Below are 26,455 nucleotides of genomic sequence, written 5' to 3'. Positions count from 1 at the left end.
AGAGGCAGAGGAGGCAGAGGCAGAGGCAGAGGAAGCAGAGGCAGAGGCAGAGGCAGAGGAAGCAGAGGCAGAGGCAGAGGCAGAGAGGCAGAGGCAGAGGCGGAGGTGGGTGGATCTCTGTGTTTGAGTTTGGTCTACAGATCTAGAGTGAGTTCCAGGATAGCCAGGGCTACACAGAGAAATCCTGTTTTAGAAAACCAAAATTAAAAAAAGAAAAGAAAAAAAAAACTTAGGAGAAAGCTGGCTAATATTTCCCTAGTATTTCAGGTGTAGGTTGATGCTGGTCCGTACCTACCTTTGGCGGTATCTCACTGGAACATTGATAGCTCTTAAGAGTAATCCTCTAGACACATGGAACATGCCCAGAGCACATGGGTGTCCCTAGTAGGTCAGCAGGAAGCTCTTAACTATTCATGAGCGGCATGCTACAAGTAGGTGGGATTTACAGATGCCAGGATAGTCTGGTTTTAATGAAATTATATATACATACTGTTCAGAAGCTACTGAATTTTTTTTTTTTTACAATTTTTATTTGGAACACTAAACAATGAACATAACCAAAACAATGTAAAACTCCAAAATATAAAAAATCCACTTCTTTTTAAAAAAATACTTATTTTACTCTATGTATGTGGATGTTTTGCCTTCATATGTGTATGTGCTCCATGTGCATGCCTGTTGGATGGTTGAGAGCTACCATATAAGTGTTAGAGATTGAACCTGGGACCTCTGCATGAGCAACAAGTGCTCTTAAGCCCCGAGCTGTCTTCCAGGCTCCCCACAATTGGTACTTCTTTAACTGTCTGCTTATATGCTAAGATAAAAAAATGGAATCCTAATATGGTCAGAGAAAAAAATTAAAATTCTATGTACTACTGTTATTAATATACTGTTGAAATAAGGTATGGAAAAATGTTATGGTACATTTTAATAGGTCATACTTTTAATTCTTTTTATATACTTAATAATGTGTACAATATCGCAATGTATTTAAAATAAATAAATCAATTGGGTACATTCTGGTGGTACAGGCCTGTAATTCCAGCTGTTTGGGAGACAAAGGTTGGAAGATCTCAAGTTCAAGGCCAGCCTGGATTACTTAGTGAGATCTTATCTCAAGAGATAAAACCAAAAAACCAAAAACCAAAACCAAACCAAACCAAACCAAACCAAACCAAAAACAAAAACAAAAAAACAAAAGCAGGGCTGGAGAGATATCTTCGAGTGAAGTGCTGGCTATGGAGGTTTGAGACCTTCCATCTGGATTCCCCAGAACCAGCAGAAAGCAAGCCTTACACGGTAATGCTCACATGTAACCACAGCACCCCGTGGCTGGGTGGGAGGCCGAGGGAGGAGGTGCCCCAGCAGCTAACTAGATAGTGAAATGCCATGGGATGCTTGAGTGGGGCAGGACAGTTGTCCCTGGAGGAGCCAGGGAGGCTTCATAGAGGAGGTGATATTTGAACCAGCATCAGAGTGAGCCTTGTGCATGGGAGCAGGCACTCTGTCTCTTTCTCCCTGTTGTTTAGAACTTCTGTGGGCCTGTGATGGCCCCTCTCCAAGCACCGAGTTCCCTTTTGCCTACAGTATCCTACAGGGAAAGAGACTCATTTCAAAGTCCCTCCTGTTACTACTTTGAACTAGCTCATGCACCCCTCAGGTAAGACTCTCTCTTCCTCTACTTCTTCCTGTCCCCCTTTCTTCCCCCCCCCATCCCCCCACTTGCAAAGCAGCCCTGGGCTTGGTATCTGGTGCATCATATGGACTCTGTTGGTTTTGTGTAATCAGATTACACTTGATGACCGAGTTTCTTGACTAGTCAACGTCTTCAAAGGACGGTTGGCCATAACCTGTACCATCACTATTCACTCTTAGCCCAAGAAACCTAGGCTACCATCCACTCCCAGGAACCTCATCGCTTGTCTGAATTTGTGGTCATGGGCTGTGGAAAGATCATCCCAAATTTGTTACCATCTTCATTTCTCTCTCTCTCTCTCTCTCTCTCTCTCTCTCTCTCTCTCGCTCTCTCTCTCTCTCTCTGTGTGTGTGTGTGTGTGTGTGTGTGTGTGTGTGTGTGTGTGTGCGTGTATGTGTGTGTAGTAATGGAGTCTTGACATGCAGTCTAGGCTAATCTGGAATTTGCTATGCAGACCAGCTGGTCTTGAACTCTCAATCATTCAACCTCAGCCTCTTGGATGCTAGAATTCCCATGCTACCATGCCTGGCTTGGATCATCCTCTTCACCCCTCACTCCCTAGAAGAACATATTGCTATTCACAGATCTAGTGATCTGAGCATCACCTTCCAGGTCTCATATGAAAATTAGATAGAACCCTTCTGGCAGAGTCTTCCAGGGGATGAAAGGGATGAAGTAAGTCTGCTCCCAGTAGCTCAGCCTCAAAGAAGCCTGAGCTGAAAGTGGGATGGTTCTGGAAGCCTGTGTCCTGACAAATCCATTTGGGAGCAGTCCTCTTCCTGGTGCGTGGCTCTGCTGGGATTTCTGTTTTCTGGAAAAGCTCTCCTGAGGATCTAGAAGAAGCAATGTTTCCAGCTCAGTCGCTCCATTGTCTAAAGTGGCACTTTGAACTCAAAGGCGCAATTTTTTTTTTTTAGTAATTTTGTGAAATAGGAGTACTCAGAGTTAACAGTGTTGGCTGGGTAAATATTGAGAAAAGCTATGGAAATCGCATAGGGAAGAGGGCCGCAGGGTTCCAAGAAGGAAGAGTGTGATGCTCTTTGAATAAGGACAAGTAATTGTGCTGTTTTGTTTTGTTTTGTTTTTGAGGCAAGGGTTTCTCTGGGTAGCCCAACTGTCCTGGGACTCACTCTGTAGACCAGGCTGGCCTCAAACTCAGAGATGGGCCATTTTCTGCCTACTGAGTGCTGTGATTAAGGGCACTGGGTCTAGTGGATTTATTTCCTTTATCCTTTCTTCCCAGTTACTCTGGATCTCCTCATCTTTTTACTTTCAAAGCATCAATTCTCCTTCCACTCAGCCTTTACTGCCCTGCCCTCGGCTGTCATTTAGCCTTGAAGGGCTTAAGTCTGACTATTGCTCATGCCAGTTACATGGTAGAGCATTTTCTTTATCATATCTTCTATCTCACCAACACCTACTCACCCTTTCCTAATTCAGAAAATTGCCTTTTCTGCTCAGTTTGAGAAACAAAACAAGTACACATGGCTGACCAAGTCTTCACCGAGAAGTCCTGGCTCCTCGATCCCTGATAGAGCTACTTGTCATATGGTGGGTGTGTGGGAGACATTTTTATAAACAGTGGCTGTGGCTGCAGGAACATTCAGTAGAAAAGTGTCGGTCTTGGGAAACTGCAGGGATTCGAGCTGAAATGCTCTCATTCTAGGACAATATTCCTGGCTTGACACTGGTGTTTGTATGGAGCATCATGCCTGGAGTAGATGGGCACCCTGGCTCATCAAGCGAGCTTCACTCTTTAATGGGAGGAAGTGTGTGTTAAAGATCTGCAGGGTCTGTAGTAGTAACTTTTCGTCACTGTAAAGGAACTGGCAGTGACAACTTAAGGGAGGGAGGTTTTATGTTGGCTCATAGCTTTAGTATGGGCCAGGACCTGGTGACAAGAGTGGCCTGGTAGGAGGTGGCTGCAGTTTTCAAAGGCCCTTCTCCAGCTAGGGACCATGTGATTGAGCCCATGAGACTGTGCCAGATGCTTCATGTTCAAATCATGCCAGAATCCCACAAGACTGAAAGCCAGTGGAACAGTGTGACCAAATGATGCTTTTTGGTCCCAGGCAACACAATTTCCAATAATTAAGAAATTCTTTGTCATAGAAATAAATATGCCCAGAAGTAGGGCAACCTTCGAGAGTGGCTGTCCAGGGCTCCAGCTCAGTCTCTCTGGAATTCCCCAAACTCTGTTTTCCTGAGTATTGTCCCTGCCCCCCAGGAAATCCTCCCACATGGTGGCAAACTGGCCATAGAATTTCCAGATCATAACCTCATTGCTCAGTCAAAGCAAATGGAAATGGCATCTTGTTTTCCTTTTCTGGACTTAGGTATGTTAGTCCCACACTTTCTTTGTGAGTCAGGAAGCTCAAACCACAGCCCTGCAGATCCTATAGATATAAACAGGGTTACACAACCATCATTCTAACCACGATGATAACAAGAAAGGTGTGACCACACTGACCACAGCTGTAAAATCAGGGCAGTTCGTGAAGCTGGTGAGCATGGGTTCTCCCAAAGGAACACCTAGGCTTTGTTAAGAAGAGACAGGAGAGGTGGTGTTTGCTGTAAACACCCCTAGTGGGATATCTGACTCTGGCTTCTTCCCAAATCAAGGGACGTCAATAGGGAAGAGTGGAAGTCAAGGTGGGTAACTAAACTAAGACCTCACCTTACCAGCTGAAGGTATCTGGAATAAGGATGGAACCAGATAGGCTCAGAGCCAAAGAGATTGGAGAAGAGACTGTTGGAAAGGAGTGAACTTGAGCAAAACCCTTTTAGAAGGGCCAGCAAAGTGTTAGCCATGTTATAAGAACAGCAGTAGTGTTTAATGCTGGACCAATGAATTAGCCTCTGAAGCTAATCAGACAGTGTTCTCAGCAATGGAAAGTACAGTGTAACAAAGTTGGGGATCTGAGGGCCAGGACCTCACCCCACCCCAGAGCCAACCTCCAACATCATACTCCAAACTTCACAGTGTGAGAGGAAATAGCAATTCTCTGCAGCTTCTCCACAGTGTAGAATGTATGGCCCCTCTCTGTCTGGGGAAACTGAGAGCAGCTTGGAGGTGAACCCAGGTCTCCTGGGCTTCCGAACCTCCAATGCTCTTGCTTTCGCACTCTTTCCTTCTTTCTTTTATTCAATTGGCTGGTCTACCTTCCTCTTCTTGGGGCTGCATTTCTTTTTTTCATCTCGTTCTGATCCTCTCAAGTCCTTATATCCCCTCCTCCTGTTTCCATATTATTTTTCTCTTCATCGTTGTCCTTCTATCTTGTATTTGGCACATATCTTTGTGGACAAAATTCAAAACTGAATTATTTGGACTTTCCTTTCTGAACATATTTGATCTTGATTAAAAATTAGTGATTATCAAGTGTGAAGAAAAGAGGGGTCTACAAATCCAGGGAGTCCAGGACAATTATGCCCCAAGTTCACAAGCCACCTAACTTATCTGAAATAGCATTTGTAACTGGAAGATAATGGTATGAATAATATGCATTTTTTCTGGGCCCCTTGCAGGCCCTTTGAGACTCTCTAGTGAGTCCTTCTAATCCCTCTAGTGAGTTTTGCATTTCAGTTACTGTAGTTTTTAACTTTCGAGTTTCTGCCTAGCTCCTTTTCATAGTTTCTCTCTTTCCTGATTTTGTGCTTTATAGAAAGATAAAGAGAGAAGAGATATGTTTTGGTGGATGTATAGTCAGGTATAGGGGAAGGGAGTACCTCTTCAGGTTCATGCTGAGGCATCCCTTCCCCCTGAGGGGCCAGCCACAGGATGGTATAGTATAGAATAGAGTTTATTCAGGGCATGGGGAGGGGAGTTGAGAGGGTAGTAGAGACAGAGAAAGACAGAGAGAGAAGGAGACAGAGACAGAGACAGACAGAGACAGAGACAGACAGAGAAAGAGAGAGAGGAGGAGGGAGGGGGAGAGGGAGAGGGAGAGGGAGAGGGAGAGGGAGAGAGAGAGAGAGAGAGAGAGAGAGAGAGAGAGAGAGAGAGAGAGGAAGAAGAATAGAGGCCAGCCATGAGCATGTGGAGGGAAAGAGGGCAGGGGAATGGGGAGAGAGGGGGAGAGGACAGAGCCAGAACAAGAAGGCAAGAGAGAGCAGAGGGGGCAAGCAGCAGCCCCTAATCTAGTGAGTAAGGCACATCTGGCTGTTGCCATGTAACTGGAGGGTGGAGCTTAGGTAAAATCCTAACATCTGATATTCTCCATTTGGTGAGACATCATTAGAATGTTTTCCATCATTTTAACTTTATTTAATCGTTTGAGTTGATCTCAAAGTCCTTGTCTACTAATTCCAGTGTTTGATGTCTCTTCAGGGACCGTTTCTGATGATCCTGTTTTTCTTGTTTATAGGATTGTCTTAGTCAGGATTTCTATTGCTTCAGTGAAACACCATGGCCCAAAGCAAGTTGGAGAGGAAAGGGTCTATCTGGTTCACACTTCCATATCATAGTCCATCACTGAAGGGAGCCAGGACAGGAACCCGGAGGCAGAAGCTGGTACAGAGACTGTGGAGGGGTGCTGTTTACTGGATTGCTCTCCGTGGCTTGCTCAGCCTGCTTTTTTATAGAACTCATGACCACCATCCTAGATTTGATACCACCCACAATGGGCTGAGCCCTCTCTGTTGATCACTGATTAAGAAAGTGCTCTGCAGGCTTGCCAACAGCCTACAGCCTCATCTTATGCAGGCTTGCCTACAGCCTTATCTTATGGAGGCATTTTCTCAACTGAGGCTCCCTCCTCTCTGATGACTCTGGCTTGTGTCAGGTTGACATAAACCAGTCAGGAAAGAAACATACCCTGTTTCTTTGGCAAGCCTCATGATTGAAAACTGAATGGTATTAGACTGGCAACTTGGGACATCAGATATTAGCTCTGGCTTTTCTGTCTTGTTACAGTTGTAGTTTGTTTCATGACCTTTCAGAGCTAAAGCTAATTTAGTAAAGTCTATATTCTTGTCATTAAAACCTATTACAGTAAGTTGACAAGTCAGCTAAAGATGAGACAGGTATTTCCTTAAACACTCCTCCAAACCAGGAAGTTGTGTCTTTGAAGAGGGATTTTGCCTGTGAAAAACAACCCTGTTTTACCCATCCCATTGTTCTCATGCAGAGCCTTAGGGACAAATTAAAGCAAGAGCCTAAAGCCACCTGGTGCTCCCTGGGCCTGAATACAGCTTTAGGTACCGCACACTCTTGCATACAGCTTTAGGCATGCGCACACTCTACCTACCGTGTTTTCAAGAACATGGTGTAGCTTTACAAGTCCCTGTTCCCCAAAACACACTATTCTGTGTGGCCTTTCCACCCGAGTTTTTTGGCTATTCTGTTGTTTGCCCAATTGTTATCCAAGGGCCTCAGGCAGCAGAAATGGAAGCCTTTGCCTGTGGAGGTTTGTGATAAATGCTCCTTAACAGTGGCTTTGACACACGCAAGTTTCAGTCAAGCAGGGTCATAAAAAGGCAATGTTGCTGGGTGGTGGTGGCAAACGCCTTTAATCCCAGCGCTTGGGAGGCAGAGGCAGGTGGATTTCTGAGTTCAAGGCCGGCCTGGCCTACAGAGTGAGTTCCAAGACAGCCAGGGATACCACAGAGAAACCCTGTCTAGGAAAACAAAACAAAACAAAACAAAACAAGACAAAAAAGGCAATGTTTAGAGCAGCGGACCCGGAGGAGGCAGACAGATCAACTGGAGACACTGCAGTGGAGGTGCCCTCTGCTCCCTCCTGCACTGTGACTGTTTTGAGGGTGGATTATTTTTTTCATGACTACTACTTACTTGCTAAATGGGAGATAGGACGAGAATAAGTTACACTGCAGGGGAGCTAACCACAGCTGCTTTTGAAGAATACCTGTTCGGGGTTACTGGTGCTTTTAGCACTAAAAAGTTCTGAAAAAGTTGGTCATAATAGTGGTCTTTTTTTTTTTTTAATTTTTTTTTTTTTACTGTGTTTTCAAAGGACTGGATTTGGGGGTTATCAGTTATTCTAATTTTACTAGAGTTATTAACAAAATTATTTTTAATTATTATCATTGTATGTATATATGATGTGTGTGGGCCCAATCCTTCACCTTTATGAGGTTTCAAGGACTGAACTCAGATTGTCGAGATTGCACAGCAAATCCATTACCCACCAACTGGCTCGAACTAGCTCTAAAGAAGCTTTTATTTGTTGTTTGGTTTGTGTTGCTTTGTTTTCCAAAGTAATTTTAAATTCTCAGCAGCTCAAAGACAGTAGGTTGAAATAAATGTCTTTCAAGGCAGATTTGAGTATTAACAGTGTTGCCATTCCTTCTAGGCTCCACCCACAGTTACCTGGCAACAGCCAGGTGTGCCTGACTCACTATAAAAGGGGCTGCTTGTCCCCTCCTCACTCTCTTACCTTTTACCCTCTTACTCTCCCACCCTCTCTGTCCCTTCTCTCCTTGCTCTCCTCCCCGATTTCTCTCCACGTGTTTCTCTCTCTCTCTCTCTCTCTCTCTCTCTCTCTCTCTCTCTCTCTCTCATCAGAAGAAAATAGAGATAAAATGATAAATCTTCAGGCTCCCCATTAAGTGCTCTTTGCTAGCACAAAGCCATGGAGGTGTGTGCAGGCACTGCACATAGGTTACCCAGAATTCCATTTTCCTGTTTCACATGCTAGCTTCAGTTTCCCTCCTCTACCTAACTCTTCCCTCCTCCCACCCATTCTTACATCACGAGGGAGGAGGAGAGTCTTAGGATACAAGCAGACTGACTCTCAGGGGGAGCACAATCTCATTCAAAGCACTGGTTCTAGAAGAGTACGTTATCTGTGTTTACCTTTTTTATTAGATATTTTCTTTATTTACATTTCAAATGTTATCCGCTTTCCTCATTTCCCCTCAGAACCTCCCCCCCTCACTAACCCACCCACTCCTTCTTCCCAGTCCTGGCATTCCCCTACACTGGGGCATTGAGCCTTTACAAGGCCAAGGGCTTCTCCTCTCATTGATGTCCCATAAGGCCATCCTCTGCTACATATGTGGCTGAAGCCTTGAGTCCCTCCTTATGTACTCTTTGGTTGGTGGTTTTAGTCCCTGAGAACTCTGGGAATACTGGTTGGTTCATATTGTTGTTCCTCCTATGGGGCTGCAAACCCCTTCAGCTCCTTCGGTCCTTTCCCTAGCTCCCTCATTGGGGGCCCTGTGCTTAGTCCAATGGATGGCTGTGAGCATCCACTTCTGTATTTGTCAGGCACTGGCAGAGCCTCTCAGGAGACAGCTATATCAGACTCCTGTCAGCCAGCACTGTTGGCATCCATAATCGTGTCTGGGTTTGGTGACTGTATATGGATGCATCCCTACTGGGTTTACTTTTCAAAGTTCTTCACTGCTGCTGTGGTTTGTGTCACTGAGGTACACATAAGAGCAGAGAGGGGGAGTTTTCACTTTACAAACATGACACAGAGCCCATCACCTGCCCACATTGGAGCTTGTCAGGTTGGCACGCCCTTCATCACACTGATGTGCCCCAATGTAAATTGTGCCCGCTGGCCTGTGACACTGGGAACTGAATTACCTGAGTTGTTGCAACAAATAGATTTCAAAGCATGCTGGATAAAACAGGCCAAGTTTGCTTCTCCCTTAATTCTGGAGCAGCTATTCTAGAGTGTTTTGGGGGGCATGGGTAGGTGCAATAGTCCATGCACCCATTTAGAAACACAGGCTACCGCACTTCCATCTTCAATGAATGACTTACTAGGTAACTCTGACCATTGCCATCCAAGCCTGAGAAGCAGAGCCCTTGCTGGGTTTACAGTAGTCTCTCATCCCAGCAAGGCCATTGCAAGACGAAAATATTACACGGTGAAGGTTCCTACTATGTGTAACGTACCAAATGTTCTAGATTTAACACCACATCCTATTGCATAGTGTTAAATTTCTTTAGGATTAGCTGAGCATATTATACAAAAGAACTACACTGCACCTATCTAGTCTGGGCAAAGATCAAAAGTCCAACATTCAAAGTCTGCTCAGACTGTATTGTCTTTGCCCCCATCTCTTCTCCTGCTCCTGGCCTCAGCGTTATCCATACTGGAAACTGGCCTGTGTTGAGTACACTAGGCCCACAGTAGGTTCTGGATGACACAGCTAACAGATGTGGCAGACTTTCAGTCTCCATGTGTCTGGTTTTGGTACCTAAACCATCACACTTGCCTGTGGCCCCAAGTCCTTGTTCTTTTGGGGTAAGGGACAGCTGCTGACTCACTGGGCTCTGCCCAACTCTGTAGATACGTCCTGGCTCCATCTATCTGAGGTATCCCTTTCTTTCCCTAGAGCCTTTCCACCTAGTCCTTGACTCTCCTTGTTGGTTTGAATACATTTGGCCCCCATAAACTCATGCATTTGAATGCTCAGCCCATGGAGTGGCTCTATTAGGAAGTATGGCTTTGTTGGAGGAAGTGTGTCACTATGGAGGTAGGCTTTGAGGTCTCTACACTCAAGCTCTTCCCAGCGTAGGAAAAGAGTCCCCTGCTGGCTGCATTTGGATCAAGAAGCAGAACTCTCAGCTACTTCTCCAGCACCATGTTGGCCTACAGGCTGCCATTCTTCCTGCCATAATGATAATGGACTGAACCTATTAAACTATAAGCCAGCCCCAATTAAAAGTTTGTCTTTAGAAGAGTTGTCTTGGTCATGGTGTCTCTTCACAGTAAAAAAGAAAAAAAACAAAAACAAAAAACAAACAAACGAACAAACAAACAAACAAAACCCTAACTAAGACACTGCCCGGATCTCTTCCTATCTGCCTTCAGAATAGCTGCTTTCTCTACTCCTTTAAAGCAGTGGCTCTCACCCCTCCTAAGGCCCCCACCCTTAATACAGACAGTTCCTTGTGTTGTGGTGACCCCAGTCACAAAGTTATTTTGTTCCTACTTCATAACTATAATTTGCTACTGTTGTGACCATAATGTAAATAAGTGCTTTCTGATGGTCTTAGGCGACCCCTATGAAAGGGTCATTCGACCCCCTAAGGGGTCATGACCCATAGGTTGGGAACCCCCTGCTTGAAAGACTAATGAGTACATGAAAAAGTGAGGCTGGATTTCTACACAAACCTCCAAAACGACATTAGGGTGAGTTAGTGTAAACAAAAGCCTTACATCTCTGCACATCCTCCCCAGCTGAAAACCAAACCAAACCACAACAACAACCCTATGGCTTTGAGCTGGAGGGGAGGAAAGGTGCAGCCAAGCCTAACAACCTGGGCTCAGACCCTGGAACCCACATAGTAGGAAACAATGAACTTCTCCTGCACGTTCTCCCTGACCTCTCTCTACATGAGTGTGATGGTGCACACATCCACACATACATATACACACATGCACACACATACCCACATATACACACGTACATACACAAGCATACACATATACACTAAATAACTTAAAAGTAACTAACTAACTAAATAAATAAATAATAAATAAATTAAAATAGGCAATTACAATAAGGACCATAGACCTTTGAACATTACCCACAGGGTTTTGTTTTACTTTTTTTTGGTTTTGTTTTGTTTTATTGTTGTTTGTTTTTGTCTTGTTTTGTTTTGTTTCACAGAAAAGGGTTTCTCTGTTGTAGCCTTGGCTGATCTATATACCAGGTTGGCCTTAAACTCTGAGATCTCTGAGTGTTGGGACTGAAGATGGACGCCATCACCATTTGCTTGCTTTGTTTTTACATTCACCTTCTAAGCACATCCTTGGTCCCCAGCTCATTGCTGAGAACCTTAACTGACAGGCCTTCCATCCAATGAGAGCAAGGCTCTCAACTCTCAGTTCCACCCACCTTTTCATGCTTCCCTTTGGTGATCCTTTTAGTTCTCTTATGAGCCCATCGTTCTTTTTTTTTTTTTCTTTTTTTTTTTTTTTTTTTTTTTTTTTTTTGAGACAGGGTTTCTCTGTGTAGCCCTGGCTATCCTGGAACTCACTCTGTAGACCAGGCTGACCTCGAACTCAGAAATCTGCCTGCCTCTGCCTCCCAAGTGCTGGGATTAAAGGCGTGCGCCACCATGCCCAGCTGGCCCATCATTCTGATTTGAGGTAATTTGAAGACGTTACAGCATCATCTCGATACACCTCTAAGACAGCAGCTGTCTCACTGGACCCCTGCCTTTATCCCACAGGGAACAAACTTTATCCTCTGGTCTTGTTTGGGATCTAGTAGCTCCTCAAAACTCACCTAAAAGAGACTATAAAGAGCTGTAATTAGGCCTGTTGCCTCAGGAGAAACACAAGAATGCCCCAAGCCTCAGTGAAGTGAAAGTCAGAATTACCTGCCTACCCAGGTGTCCTGGCTAGTTTTATATCAACTTGACCCAAGCTAGAGTCATCTGAGAGGAGGAAGCCTCAACTGAGAAAATGCCTCCATGAGATCCTAGTCATTGGAGGAGGGGGGCTCAGCCCACTATGAGTGGTACCATCCCTGGGCTGGTGGTCCTGAGTTCTATAAGAAAGACATTGCTGAGCAAAGTCATGGAAGCAAGCCAGTCAGCAGTACTCTTCCATGGCCTCTGCATCAGCTCCTGCCTCCAGGATGCTGTTGTGTGTGAGCTGCTGTTCCGACTTGCTTCGAAGATGAACAGTGCTGTGGAAATGTAAGCTGAATAAACCTTTCCGTCCCCAGGTTTCTTCAGTCACGGTGTTTCATCACAGAATAGTCACCCTGACTAAGAAGACATCAACATCATTTCAAATGTCAAAAAATAGTATGCTCAGGAGGCAGACAGACCGTAGTCTCCATACATATTCTGAAAGCTGTGTATATTATGTTGCCCTTATAAACTGTTCAGGGCCTCCTCTTGTTTTTCTAAGCCCTCCAGCCACCTCCCCTACCCCATTAGGGCCCCTGCTCTGTGCGAGCTCTCCTGCCTCCCTCTCTTAGGACAACACCAGTGCAGAAAAAGGAAGGGGTCACTCACACTCCTGGCTCTTGTTCTTCCCTCGTTCACCTTCTTCACATTCACTATTTCTCCTTATGGACCAGTGACTTCCTTCATTGGTTCAAGTGGCTCCTGATGGCTTGCCCGGGACTCTGATGGGTTTTCTCCAAAAATAAGGTATTACACACCCTGTTTTGAACCGGGCAGAATTGCATGGGAGAACTTGAACTACTAGTGCACCCCTGTTGGCTGAGAAGGGAATGGAGGGTTGCTTTTAGAGAGGCCCATGAGAAGTTCCCTGGATGGTCCAGCTGTATTCTGGCCTTCCTCACATTCCAGTGGAAAACAGTGTGAATGGAGTGACAGCCTTAATATACTGCTTGCTGGAAGAGAGCCATGCTTCTGACCAGGGATAGAGCAGCAAAGAGGAGAATCTACAAAAAAACTCTGTATTGCGCAGTCGCAGGGCGCTCCATCAAGGCTCATCTACCTTCCCCAGCATAATGGCAGGAGTGAGGTGGGTGTCGCAAAGGGAGCAAGAGAGATCTGCAGGCTCACCTGGGGTCTCGAGGTTTCATTTTTACTCTGGATAACCAGCAGTGGAGAAAATCTCCTGTGCGCTCCACATGCTAGAGGGTTCCGGGAGAAACTGGCAATTAGCAATTTGGTGCACAGCTAAGTTCTTTCCTTTGGCATTAACCTATGCCGTACAAACCCGGCTGCCGCATCCCGCAGCTAGCCCTAAGTTCAGTGACAGACCCAAGTGCCAGCCCTGCCCCTCAGAGTTAGAGGACCTCCTCTAACGCTGAGCCCTGCACTTCTCGGAGACAGCTCATAACCCGGGAAGACCGTGAGCTGCAGTCTGAAAGATCAATATCAAACGTCCTATTCGATCTGGGAACCTGTCCCACCCTAACAAAGTCTCTAACTTGGGGCTTCAGTTTTTCTTATCCATAGTGACAGTGTGTTTGTCCTGTGGCAGCAAGAATGAAGCAGATACTAGCCGCCACGGAAGTTACTAACTAATTCTGCCAAAAATGAACTTTTGAGAGAGTGCTCCCCTGCCTGGAGACTCTCGTCAGCCCCGGGTTAAAGCCACGGTGAAAAGGAATAAGGGCTATAGTACTGCAAAAAACGGTGAGCTGCCACTCACTGGGACGAACCAATGCTCTCCTTACACACCCTCTGGCTGTCAAGCCCGACTCCCTGCCGGGGCACCCAAAGCGAAGATCTCGATCCCGGAGAAAACATCCGAATCCCAGGCACTGGACGGTAGGAGCCTAGTACCTTGGAAATGCGGAGGTTAGTCGTCTGCGCCCAGCTGGCTTCCCGGGATGGCCGGCTCGTGGATGGCTTTGTACTGCTTCTGCCCTCCCCAGGCCTCGGCTTCAGAAGGTGGAGTGTTTGGAGCTTCCTCGCAGTCGGTGGTCCCTGACTGCTTTGCTCACTCAGGAGGACAGACTTGGGCAAAAGCCTGGGTTGGGTTTCTGCCTCCGAGTCCTCGGAACTCAGGGGCTCCTCGTACAGTGAGCCTCTGCTCTTTCGGATTTCACCCTCTAACCTCCTTCCTATTCCAATCTCACAGATACCGACTCCTCCAGGACAGTAAGATGTAGCAGGGTGGGATCACTGCCTGGTTAGCAACTCCTACCCTAACTCAGGGGCAGGAATTCTTTCTTTTCTCCCCATCACCAGGCGATGGCCATGAGGGCTAACTTACATCGAGTGAGGAGAAAAGGAAAGGCTGAGTTGGGCCAGCCTGGTGCATTGCTCCTTGAAGGAAGTTCATGCATTTCACACTCCCCTAGTTCCCGCAGGGGCTCTGGGCGGGTTTTTCAACAAAAGCCTTGGTGTCTGTCTTCCAGAGTTCCTGCATATTCTGAGAGCTCCCTAGCAGATAGGGTCATGAAGGCTTCCCTGATTCTTTGCTCTACCGTGGGCTCTGGTTTTCTCCCAGAAGCCCAGTACCAACACCACCACCACCACCCGCCGCCCACCCCCGCCCCCGTTTCCATCCTTCTGGCTCTGTTTACCACTTCCTGGGCTGTGGATACCTGAACCACCACCTGCTCCCCAGACAGGGATGCCATTCCCTTAAGATGCCCCTCAGAAGACTCAAGTACTCCAGAAAGTAGGTGAGGAGGAATTACCAGCCCCTCTGGACCCCCTGTGGTTCATTTTTACCCCCCAGTCTTGTCAGCTGCCCCTAATGACTGGATCCTGCTGCCTTCAACACTACAGGGCTATGTAGTCATATTACCTGCTTAGGAACAAATCGAAGGGTATCCTTTAGCAGGCTGTCAGCAGAGCGAGTAGGGACACTTATGCACCCAGGTCCCAGGGGAAAATTCCTTGGCTGATGGGGTGAGGTGGGTTATAAGAAGCAGATGGAAGAAGGTCCTAAGAATATTGTTCAGAGAGCCTGACAAGACTGGTTGTTTTTACAAGTCACTATCTATATTTTATGTCCAGTTCTCATGTTCTGAAGGGAGGAACGGCTGGGAGTTGCTTACACAGATTGATGCAATGGATTTCTGCATCTTTTTTTTTTTTCTCACAGTGTTTAAATAAGTTATTCTCCAGGCTAGTTGATAGAGGAAGGATGAAAGAAGGGAGCCCCAGCAAGCCGAGGTGCTCTGGAACCTTAGAACTGGCAACGCCTCCTGCTGGTGCTCAGGTGCATAGGGCGGGGATCCCACCAGGCCCACACTAGAGAGGGTGCCTCTGTTAGGGTCCCTGATGAGCTGCCATATCCAGGCTGTGATCAGCTCATCTTCTGGGACCAAATAGCTAGGTACAGAGGCTGTTCTTGTAACCCCCTCTACAAATGATTTCCCTGACATCAGTAGGTCACCCTGCAGGGACTGTAGTGGGCAGGGACAGCAGAGGACAGTCGTGTTACTTGGAAAGAAGTCTGATGCGGAGAGAGCTTGGTGTATATGTGTGTTGTGGGTTCAAGCTCACAACAGCTAGACAGGTTCACTGTGTACCACCTCACACATAGATCAGTGAGGGGCATGCCTGTGTGCTTGCTTCTGTGTGTACGTATTAACACGGATGCTACATTCTGTTTCCCTGGGAGGTTACTATCGGGACAGGCTTTGGTGCTATCCAAAATGAATTGAGTATAGTAGCCTCTCGATAATTGTGACTGGAATCAATTAAACGTGTGTTCTCTTTGCCATGTGATATTAAACAGTCTGTGTTCCTGCAAACTTGAGACTAAAGATGACTTGGAAGACACGGGCTACTGGGTTTTCTTTCTCTAGCAAAGTAATTGTGCAGAAGTGTGGGCTATGACATCACCAAGCAGTCTGGCCAAGTGGGCTGACACAGGCAGCTCTGTTTGGAATTCTCCAGACAGACTTTCAGGCAATAGCTGCTAGTTCTGCGCACCTCAAGTCAGAGGAGGTTGGGTTGTTCGGTCCGATCCAGAGCAAACCAGTTCCAGGGAGTGTGTTCTGGAAGCAGGGACTCTAAGGGCCCAAGGATAATCCTGGAGTAGGGATTTCTCTTCCAATTAGAAGTTGGGGGAGGGAGCTGGTTATGGGCCCAAGTGGAGGAACCCAGCCTCCAGGGGTCTTCCTAGGGTTGTTCTCTTCCTCTTGAACTCGGAGAGGGTACAATGGTGTAGCCTCGGGAACCGAACCGGCTAGTTCATCCAACGGCCTGAGTCATGGGAGAAGAAATTCTTGATAAAAATTTTGAGAGAAGAGTGTTTCTGAGTTTGTGATCAAAACAGAAAGTGTTGGTTTTATCAGAAAGGAAAAGTCCCCCTAGGAGTCCAAAACAGTCTCCTCCCCTCTACCCTTTTCAGCCCAGGGCCACTACCCTTGAAGTTACTGCTACTGTGAATCAATACTGAGAGGCCTTCACTTTCTCCTCACTGCGTCTTGCCTGATTTGGATTTGTCTGGACCGGCCTGGACTTGTTGGGCAAAAAGGGGGCTAAAACAATACTGTAGCCTTATTTACAGCTAGAGTGGCAATCGCAGGGCACCACACTGAGGAGCCCTTGGGCTGCCCGTGGGAGTTAGTGCACCCACTTGGTAGCAAGAACCACACCGGTGTGCCGCTGGAGGTCGGTCCACTCTCCTTTTCCTCCACTGTATCTGATGTAGATTGCCAGACTCAGAGACCTTTTCGTCACCGTTAGTCTCCGGGAAGCTAGGTCTCAGACACGGGTACTGGGTCGTGTGACTCTGCCCACAGTATCGTTTCCAGTTCTAGTGACTTCGACCATGCTGAGGAGTCAAAACTTCCCAATTTCCCTCCCAGGCCCCACAACTCCAAACTCATTTAGTACCTCTGCACGCTTTCTCACTTTCTTCTACAAGCGGGGGGGTAGGGGGGTTGGGGGGGGAGCGCGGCGGCGGGGAGTCAGGAGCAGGGGTGGGGATGGGGTGCTCCGGAAGCAGAAGTCTGCAGAGCGCTCTGCCAAGAAAAGGGACTGAGGTCTCACGGGGAAGAGGTTTCAGAGTTTTCTGTCCCATGCCTTCACCTTGCCAGAGACACACTGAGAGAAGGTCGCTCCAGGTTTCCAGTTTTCCTGTACTCAGACCTGCCCACCCAGAGTACCCAATCCCTGTAGGGAAATCAGACGCCGGTACACGCGAGGCCACAGGGCCTCGGGACATATATCCATATATTTATGATTTCTAATTTTATTATAAAATAAAAGCAGAAATATTTCTCGACGAACATTCACATGAGGGCGTAAAAAGGAACAGGCAAGTCTGCGGCTGCGGAGGCACTCTGGGCTGGGAGCACGGAGGCCACAGTCCTAGGAGGGAGAACCAGCGAGGTGAGGAGGAGGGAGGGAGGAAAGAGAGAGAGAGAGAGAGAGAGAGAGAGAGAGAGAGAGAGAGAGAGAGAGAGAGAGAGAATTCAGGTGCTTCTGGGGTGCAGCCTTTCTTGCTCATTTATTAGTCAGAAGCTGCCACCTTAGACTCAGCTCAACTGAGAGGAGGGAGATGTCTTTGGGGACCAAAGGCCCAGAATGTCTACCTCCGTTCACATCACGTCGGACTCTTAAAGTTAGAGAAAGGGACTCAAAATAGATGACCAGAAGAAAGAAAGACTGAGGGTACGATGTGAGAAATCAGAGAGAGAGAGAGAGAGAGAGAGAGAGAGAGAGAGAGAGAGAGAGAGAGAGAGATCCAGAAATGTATAAAGGAGGGAAAGAGGAAAAGTAAAAAGGGGAGAGAGAGAAAAAAATGAAAAGAGGAGACATAAGAAACTCGAAAGGAGAGAGGAGGAAAGAAAAAGAGGAAGGAGAAAAGAGACAAAAAAAAAAAAATCGGGCTGATGGTGGCTTATAATTTATTCCCTAGCGTAGTTCAAGACTCGGTCCCTGGCCTCCAAAGGATCTCAAAAGCAACTTGTTGAAAATGAATCCCCCAAAGGACTCGAAGCAGACTATTGTCCACTTTGTCCCGCGGCCGGTTCTGCCGCTCCAGCGTGGCAGGGCAGTCTTCCAGTACCCGGCACAGACTCCAGAATCTATCGCCCTCCCACACGGCCTCTTAAGTCCCGCACCAAGCACGGAAAGCAAGCGCCCGGAGGGGAGCAGAGAGCTCTAGGAGCCCAGGTCCACAAGGTTGGCAGACATGGGGTTGAGTATGGAGTCCTGCAGACTGTGGTGATGCTGCAGTGGGTCCGCGCCGCCTCCACCGGGCACGGGTACGGGTACTGCGCTCGGGCCTGGAGGGTGGCCCAGGCTGTGCAGGGAAGGCAGCCCAGGGGGCGGCGGTGGGCTGAGCAACAGAGCGGGACTGGACGACGAGTGGTCTGGAGTCCCCGACGGCGTCTTCTCATCCTCGGAACTGCCTAGCACCGACTTGCCACTGCCATTGAGCGAGGAAGCCAGCGGGTTGTGGCTGCTGGAATTGGAGTTCTCGCTGTTCTCCCTGCAAGCGCAGGAGCAAAGGAGCGGGGTCAGCGGGAAACCAAGGCCACTCAGCGCCACCCCTCAGGATGCCGCACCTGGGGCCCGCTGCGCTTGCTAAACGGTGTTTTCCGTTTCTACCATTCCCACGCCTGGCCTTGGGTTCTTTTTTTTTTTTTTTTTTTTTTTTTTTTGCGTTCTCAAACCCTCAACACTAGTTTTCTCTTGTCCCTCTTCCTGTATCAGCCCATGTCCTGTCCTTAATCTCATGACTACCTTTCCTGCTCTCTATACTCCCTGTTCTGTCTCCCACCCCATTCCTTTAACGGAGCCGCGACGCGGAAGTGGGGTGCCTGGAGTTGGAGGAGTGAGGGAAAATACCTGGATTTTTCGAACAAGCGAGCTTTGCTGGGTAGAAGTGGGGGGTAGAAGCATCAGGTACAGCGACCCCATGCTGAGGGGCCCACTTAGAGCTGGGTAAGCACGGGCCTAGTTTCCCTTTGCCTTCTCCGCGCGAGGGAAACCCCTGGTTGCTACTCAGAGTAATGTTTCCTGATTCCAAGCTGAGCAGGCTCTGTGAGCTCATTTGACTAGGCAGAGAGAAGGGACTTTGAGAATGGAGGACTCCTTTTTCCCTAGCCTTCTACTGAAAAGTTAAGCCAGGTGACTGGACGCTCAGTAGGAAGAGCAGCCCCCGAGAGGGTAGAAGGAAAGGCAGGGTAGTCAGAGCTGGTCCAGATCATAAGCAGAAAAAGGACGCACAATCTGTAGCTCCCACCTGGGGCCTGGTCAGGAACCCTAGCCCTTAAGGAGCCTGTAGAGGGGGAACCCAAGCGTAGATGATTCCACCTCCTGCCCTGCTTTTGCGACTGTCCCTGCCCAGATATGGGTATTTGAAATCCTGGGCAAAACCCATTTGTGGATTCTTAACGGTCATTCTTTCAGATTTCTTGGGGGGAATGAGCGAGACATCTCATTAAGAGCCTAAGTTGGAGGTTTCAAATACCCAGGTCCGGTCTGCAGCTTGCTTTTCTGTCCCTACTGTTCGATACCCTTACCCTGGACTCAGATCATTCAAACCGTGTTGAACACATCCGCATCACCTAACCCAGGTGTCTTGTTTTGCTGTTCCCCAAGGAGAAATTCTGTTCCCGTAATTCGTTTCTCTCCGATTCCCTAGTTTCCTTGTCCAGATTTAAGCTTAGAGGGGCTAGCAGTCACGGGGTGTAGCTTAGGTTAGTTCGTAAAGTCTTGGGTTCCGATAGAAAAGAAAACTCCGAGCCCTTCAGCAGATCTCAGTTTACCTCACATACCCAACTTGCCCATCAAAGAGGGCAGGACCAGAGGAAAGGTCAAGGGTCTGGCGAGTTCAGGGAGGGCTTGCCTTCTCTCCCACAGCTGACACTTCCTCCCGGACGCCTTACATCTCTGAGTCCTTTCCACGCGGGCCTCTCTTGTGCTCAGCTCTTATGCCCGGACAAGGAATAGATACCTTGCATAGGTATAACCTTCATTGCTCAGCTAATGCTAGGGAGATTCCAGTCCCAGCTCTGACCCCCCTCTTTGACCTGGAGGTGACGTCCTAAACCCCTTAATCCACGACGCTCTTGGTTGTTCGAAAAAGATCAAGCCCTGAGCCTACGCTTTCCTCGCTTTCCTCGCAGGGAATTCAGGCCCACAGCCCTGCCCTCTCTGAAACTCGCTGTTTTTCCAAAATCTAGTCCACGAAGGACTAGGGAATTAGTTACTGAGAACTTACACGCGCACTCTGCCCGCTTTAGACAAATTCCGGGCCGCTCAGTCTCCAGAAAAGACCTAAGCGCCGTTTTGAGCTAGAATGAGCTGCGGCCGAGCTTGGGACCGGGGCCCCGGGTGCGATTTAGTCCTGTCCGGGAGTCCCCCGAGCCCCTCTCCCGCGCCCCGCACCCCGTTTCTCCCGGGACCAGGGAAGCCGACGCCGATGCTCACTTACTCGTACCTTTCCTTGGCCTCCGCCGCCCTGTCGCGCTGCCGCCGGTTCTTGAACCAGTTGCTGACCTGCGTGGTGGTGAGGCCGGTGGCCTCGGCCAGCTCGCGCTTCTCCCGCGGCGACGGGTAGGGGTTGTGCGCGTACCACTCGCGCAGCACGCTGCGGCTCTTCTCCTTGAAGCAGTAGCTGGTCTCCTCGCCGTCCCAGATGGAGCGGGGCAGCGGGAACTTGCGCCGCACGCGGTACTTGCCCACGGCGCCCAGGGGCCGGCCGCGCAGCTTCTCCGCCTCGATGTAGTGCGCCTTGAGCCACAGCTGCTGCAGCTTGGCGTGGTTGTGCGGCGAGAACTGGTGGCTCTCCAGGATTTTGTAGAGCTCGCGGAAGTTGCCCCGGTGGAAGGCCACCACGGCCTTGGCCTTGAGCACGCTTTCATTCTTGTGGAGGTGCTCGCAGGCGGGCAGCGACCACAGGAAGCGACCCAGCCGCTCGATGTTGCCGCCCTGCTGCAGCACCTCGCACACGCACGCCACTTGCTCCTGCGTGAAGCCGAAGGTGGGCAGCATGGACATGGTGGCGGCTGCGCGCCCGCCCGCCCGCCCGCCCGCGCGCCCTCACCGCGCCTCCCGGCCCCGCATGGGCGCCTCCCCGCCGGCCCGGGCCGGCCGACAGGCGGGCGGGGCCCCCTGGCCGGGCGCCGGCTCCCGAGCGGCTCCTGAGTCACAGCGATCCGTCCTCGCTCCCGCCGCCGGCCCCGCGCAGCTCCGCGCCCCCGCCGCCCGCGTGCCTCGCCCGCGCCCAAGCCCGGGGGCCGCCCGGGGCGCCGCTCCGCATGCTCCGCGCCCGCGCGCCCGCCCGCCCGCCCGCCCGCTCGCTCGCCCGCTCCTCGCTCGTTCGCTCTCCCTCCCGTCTAGCTCGCTCGCAGCTTTTTTAATAATATTATTCTAAGCGGGCATGAGGCGCGGCGGCCCGCGCCCTGATTGGTCGGGTTATCTGACCCCGGGCCTGCCCGCGCCAGACAATAGTCGAGTCAAATTATTCGCCATGGAGACGCTGTCAGTCACCGGTAACCCGAGCCCCGGCGGCCCGGGCGGCTCCCCGCCTCGGCCAGCTCCGCTGACAGATCGTCCCGGCTCTGCACAGAGCGAAGGGAGGCCGAGACGGGAGCCCCAGGCACTCCCAGAGCCCGGGAGGCGGAGAGGAGCCGGGCTGAAGCCCCGAGACGGCGGTGATTGACGGGGCGGACGCCCAAAGAGCAGAGGAGGAGGGGACCCCGAAGGAGGGGGGCTAGGTGGGGGCCCTCGAAGCAAAGAGGAGGACCGAGGCGGGGAAGGAAGGGAATGGAAGGGAAAGCAGAGGACCGTTTAAGGGGGTGCCTTTCAGAAAAGGAAAAGAGGGGGACAGACGGAGCCTTCCAGAGGAAGAAGCGTGAGACACCCCCTTTTTTCTTTAAATAAGAGGCATCGTAAGAGCCTCGCCCAGGCCTCGCCAGGTGCTCCAGCTCCGGTTGGGTCTCTGCGTCGTTTGGAAGGTCGCCGCTGACAGGCAGAGACACTGTAACCCAGGAGGGGGTCAGTGGGATGGAGAGTTTGGATTCTCTTAGGGGGCCTCTGAAAATCTTGGCTTTTCTGGCTGACAGCACCCCACCCCCATGCTATCTATCCCCTGGGGAGAGGGGGAGGAGGTGGGGAGAGAAGTCAGAGGTTTGGCAGTGGCCGCAGCTGGACGCCCGAGAATCAACTTCCCCGAGGATCCCGCCTTTCCTGCCTTTCGGAGCGGGCTGCTTGCCCCGCGGCCGGTACCGCCCCCACTCGGCGCGATTTGCTCCAACGCCAGGCGGGGACTCAGACTTAACCCCACGGGGCCCAGGGCCCGAGAAACTCTCGGCAGTCTTGTGTGGCCTCTGCGGAAGTTGACTCTTGCAAGAATGGCGACACAAAACCGGGGAGCCCTCATAGACCCGCACACTGCCCTGGGGAGCCCAGGGCAGCCAGTGTAGGGTGATTGTCGCGTTTCCCAGGGTGGGGGTGGGGGTGCACAGAAGAGAGAGGAGGCAGTATTTACCAGCTTCCTGTCTCCCTACTTCTGGGCACGGGTTCCTGGTTGCTTCTGCCTGAGAACCCAGCGCTTAAGTTCCGGCACGATGGCCTTAGAAACTGGGTAGGAGGAGCTCCTGCCTTTTGCTTCTTTGTCAGAACACCCCGAGAAAACACGTGGCGCTTGTCCTTTGGCAGACCCGAGATAGAAGGTTAGGGGTGCACTGGAAGGGTGGGGTCAAGGACATCCCTGAAGTTTCTAGGGTTTGAAAAACCCAGGGCTTGTCAAACTTGTCCTTTGAGCGTCCATTCCGCCCTTTCCCACCCAGCTGCAAGCTCCTACTCAATGCCAAGACCCAAGGAGGCACAGATCACGCTAAAACCTCTAGGCCTCATTTTGTTAACACCCCTGTCAGTTTTCTAAGGCGATGGAGATGAAAATGGAAGAGTTCAGAGCCTCAGCCTTGCTTTCTGGCTTTGCTAGTTGTTTATGGGTAAGATACATATTTATTTATTTTTATTTATTTAAGGCTCCAGGATGATTTCCCAAACTTCCCTTCTGCTCCAGAATGCCAAAAGTTTTTCGGTGGTGATGTAAGTAAGCATGGGAGGGTGGAGCACCCTAAGACTTTAGCTCCCAGAGCCTGTCCTCTTGAGTTGAGGACAGAAGGCTGCCTAAGTAGGTGCTAAGCCAGTATCAGAACAAGTTCCTGCAGAAATCCAGATGCCATCTTTGTGGACTCCTCTGTGGGTAGCACAGAGCCTAGTGTATCCAAGCTCCCCCGTCTAAAGATCCATGACATGGGACATGCCCTCTAGAGAGCTTTGAGAATCCCAGGAGACCTGGAAAATATATTATTCAGACTGCCAGGAGGTGCTAGAGAGCAGCTTCTATGAAGGGTGACCAGAGTTAAAAGGATTCACCTGGCCAGAAGACCCCAGATTTGGTCACAGACAACATAGTATTTTGGTAAAAGAAGGCCAGAGAAGGAAAGAAAGACATTGGTTGGGTACACTTCCTGGTGTAAGACTCTAGGCCCATTTCCCCATTAGCTGGACCTCAGTGCTCTCCCCAATCCCTCAGGGCTGGCCGGCAGTAGGTTTGAGAGTATCAACATTGCAAGGCTAATCTCTGAAACCCCAGCCCTGGTTTGACCACAAACCTACCCCTCCTTGGGCCTTTGAGGCTTCAAGTTGATAGAGCTTCTCTCAGGACTGGGCCCTGCCAATGCTCACGGTAGGCAGATTTTCTGAGTCCTGGAGCTCCACAATTCTGGACCTCCCAGGGCTGCTACCTTTGTGGTCCCCAGGCCACCAATCCTGCCTGGAGCCTCCATGCAGCACTCAGCAGCAGGCGAGCAGAGCAGAGCAGAGCAGAGCAGAGCAGAGGAAGGACCTGCCACCCAGGGTGCCCGATGAAAAGTCATTACCCAGCAAGCATAGAAAAACTGTAGCCCCATTACCCAAAGGAGGAATGTGATATGGCAGTAGCTATCCCGTCCTACCTCTGTCACAAACCAGTTCTAGCAGGTTTGGGCCAGAACCTCTTGGCAGCTGGGGGCCGGCTGGATGCTTGCCCTAAAAAGGTTAAAATCTCAGCTAGGGTCTCTTCACACACAGCAGTCTCTGTCTGGCCCCTCCCTCCTAGAGTTTGCACCAGGACAGAGCATAGGCTGTCTGGGTGGGGATTTGACAGACAGCGGTGTGACACTCAGACAAGCTCTGCCCTCGATCCCAGCGCATTGAGCAGCTGCTGGAGAGGCCTGTAGTGCCAAGTGCTTTGGGTCTCTACTTGACCCCAGCTTTCAGCCTTGTACATTTTCCACCACCTAGCCTTACACCCCACACCCGCTTGCGTTAGAAGGTCGGCATGGGCAGAGGGCTTTATGGCCAGGATGGAGGAGGAAACTTCTGCAACCGTTTGGGAACTTGCGTTTCATGGAAATGTCTCCATGCGCTCCCAGCTGCTCTACAAAGTCCCCTGGGAGCATCGGACTTTCTGGAAGGCAGTATTGGGTGCTCTCCATGAGCTCACGCCCGCCCACAGGGTTTCTTTGCCTCAGATTTTTGGGCAGGGACATCTAAGGACTTTGTGCCTGGAGATTAGCAGGATGGAGCCTGGATGCCACCACGGACCACACCCATTGACCAGAGGACGTCTGGCACACCGCAATCCTGTGAGGCCCACGGATGACTCAAGGGATTTCTCGGCTTGGGTTGGGGTCATACGAAGTGAATCGGAAAAAAAAAAAAAAGGACTTGCTGCCTATATCCAAGGCCAGTGGACCAAGAGATCTTCGCTCTAGGCAAACCTTGTAACTCAATAAAGTAAAAAAAGGGGGAGTGGGTTCTCCGAGCGAAACCAGAGAAGCAGAGCTTGTGCCTAATCTTTATTTTCCCAGCCTGTAAAGACTGCAGAAATCTCCCGGCTGACTCCGGCTGTGCCGCTCGCTGCTTAATCTGAGATGCTCTGCGCCCGAAGCTCTGAGAAGGGGCGTCCTGGCTTCTGCAGGTCAGGGTGCTGAGCTGGACGTTGACTCTTGTTCTTTCTCCGCCACCAGCTCTCCCCAGTTTTCTTGGGCCTGAGCAGTGCGTTTCGTTGAATGCGGGCCAGCAGTCGAAGCGGCTTGCCTTGCGTCTCCCTGCGCCTCACCTGTCTCCTCAAGTGCTATTAGCATTTGCAAAATCTGACACCCCGCGGTTTTCTGTGTTGCTCAACCTGTAAGACCAGGTCAGGTTGCTGCTTTACAGTTCTCTGAACGGTTCCCAGGGCACCCGAGCCCGGGCAAGTTTGAAGGAACCCGGGTACCGTGAAAAGTCACTCTGGAAACAGTGTTGTCGCCTGCGTCACACGTGGCTGTGACTGTAACAGGCTCCATGGGTCACAGCAGCAGGGATCCCAGGGTGTCCTTCCGTCTCTCTGACCTGCGAACCTGTGACCCACGAGGCAGTCTGGAGGACTGACTTTAGAAAACGGGTTGGGGGCAGCGGCCATACCCGGGATCTTGTGCAAACGAAAAGAGAGAGCTCCGGGCTCCAAGCACGTTTGGAGGCTCTCAAAGCAGCTGATCCACCTGGGACCTGCCAGCAGCAGGCGGTGTTTTAGGCGACTACCAAGGCCTGGCCACCTTCCTGCGATGACAGGCTCGGTGCTCTCCCACGGTCGCCGCTCAGGCCTGGTGAGCCTTCGGACTCTGCTGCACCCCGTGAGGGGCCTCTTCGGATGGAGGTGGGGGACGGGTGCAGGGGGCCAGGCATCCGGCGAGGGGCCGGTTCATGGAATTTTCAGGAAACTGCTGAAATCGACCTCGGGGTGGTTTTTCCACGGGACAGTAGAGTGACTGTGTGTTCCTGGGTAGTCTGTTGTGGGCACTATGTGCGAGCGCCGCCACGTGTCAAGCCCCCAAGTTCAGGTCTAAGGGTGGATTTACTCAGTTTCTCCTTTGCCTCTAGAGCAGGAGGAACAAGTGCTCTGACAGATCCCTAGCTCCTCCCAGGCTGAGGTTTTTTTTTTTTTTCTTTCCTTTTATATCCTCCCCTGAAGGGTCTGGGCTCCTAGGACTTGCTTAAAGGGATGCCTCAATGCCACAGGGATTTGACTGACAGCGACAACTGGGAAGCCATTAGGCCAGTCGATGGCTTCCTCTTCCTTCCTTCTGTTCTACAATCCTAGCGCATTCTTTAAAACTCAATTTTGTTTGTAGGAAAAAATTCTACAGAGCTGGGTGTTCTCCTCCAAAGTGCAGAATTGGGAGTTGGAGTCTCATGGCCTAGGAAACCACAGACTGAAAATTCAGGGCTCATTGCCTACAACATCAGCACATCTCCAGTCACAGGAAAGTTTTCTGAGTAACTTTAATGTGTGTGTGTGTGTGTGTGTGTGTGTGCAGTCTTTAGTTGTATTTTCTCACTTTACAAAAATTCTCTATAGACAAAAGGTAGATGAAATTTCCTGGAGG

General features: G+C 50.1%; 1 protein-coding gene across 5 annotated transcripts; it reads right to left on the bottom strand.

Annotated features, from left to right (window-relative positions):
• Window positions 1-2,486: 2,486 nt before the first annotated feature.
• Six2 (SIX homeobox 2) lies at window positions 2,487-21,386 on the bottom strand. 5 transcript variants are annotated; one of them, XR_004114509.1, is made up of 3 exons: window positions 20,467-21,386; window positions 16,005-16,277; window positions 2,487-2,529 (listed from the first exon to the last, which is right to left on the bottom strand). XR_004114509.1 is itself a non-coding variant. In XM_031357090.1 (3 exons), the coding sequence occupies exons 1-3, from the start codon at window positions 21,030-21,032 to the stop codon at window positions 18,186-18,188; spliced, it is 924 nt and encodes a 307-aa protein (XP_031212950.1). In that variant the 5' UTR covers window positions 21,033-21,386; the 3' UTR covers window positions 17,913-18,185. The 5 variants fall into 5 exon arrangements, 4 of the variants coding, with proteins under 4 accessions (XP_031212953.1, XP_031212952.1, XP_031212950.1 ...); XM_031357090.1 differs by lacking the exons at window positions 2,487-2,529; window positions 16,005-16,277 and adding exons at window positions 17,913-18,516; window positions 18,876-18,902; XM_031357093.1 differs by lacking the exon at window positions 2,487-2,529 and having other exon boundaries at window positions 15,044-16,277; window positions 20,473-21,386.
• Window positions 21,387-26,455: the final 5,069 nt, after the last annotated feature.

The sequence above is a fragment of the Mastomys coucha genome, unplaced genomic scaffold, assembly GCF_008632895.1.
Source record: "Mastomys coucha isolate ucsf_1 unplaced genomic scaffold, UCSF_Mcou_1 pScaffold6, whole genome shotgun sequence".
Classification (NCBI taxonomy): Eukaryota; Metazoa; Chordata; class Mammalia; order Rodentia; family Muridae; genus Mastomys; species Mastomys coucha.
This window is presented reverse-complemented; position numbering and strand designations above follow the sequence as displayed.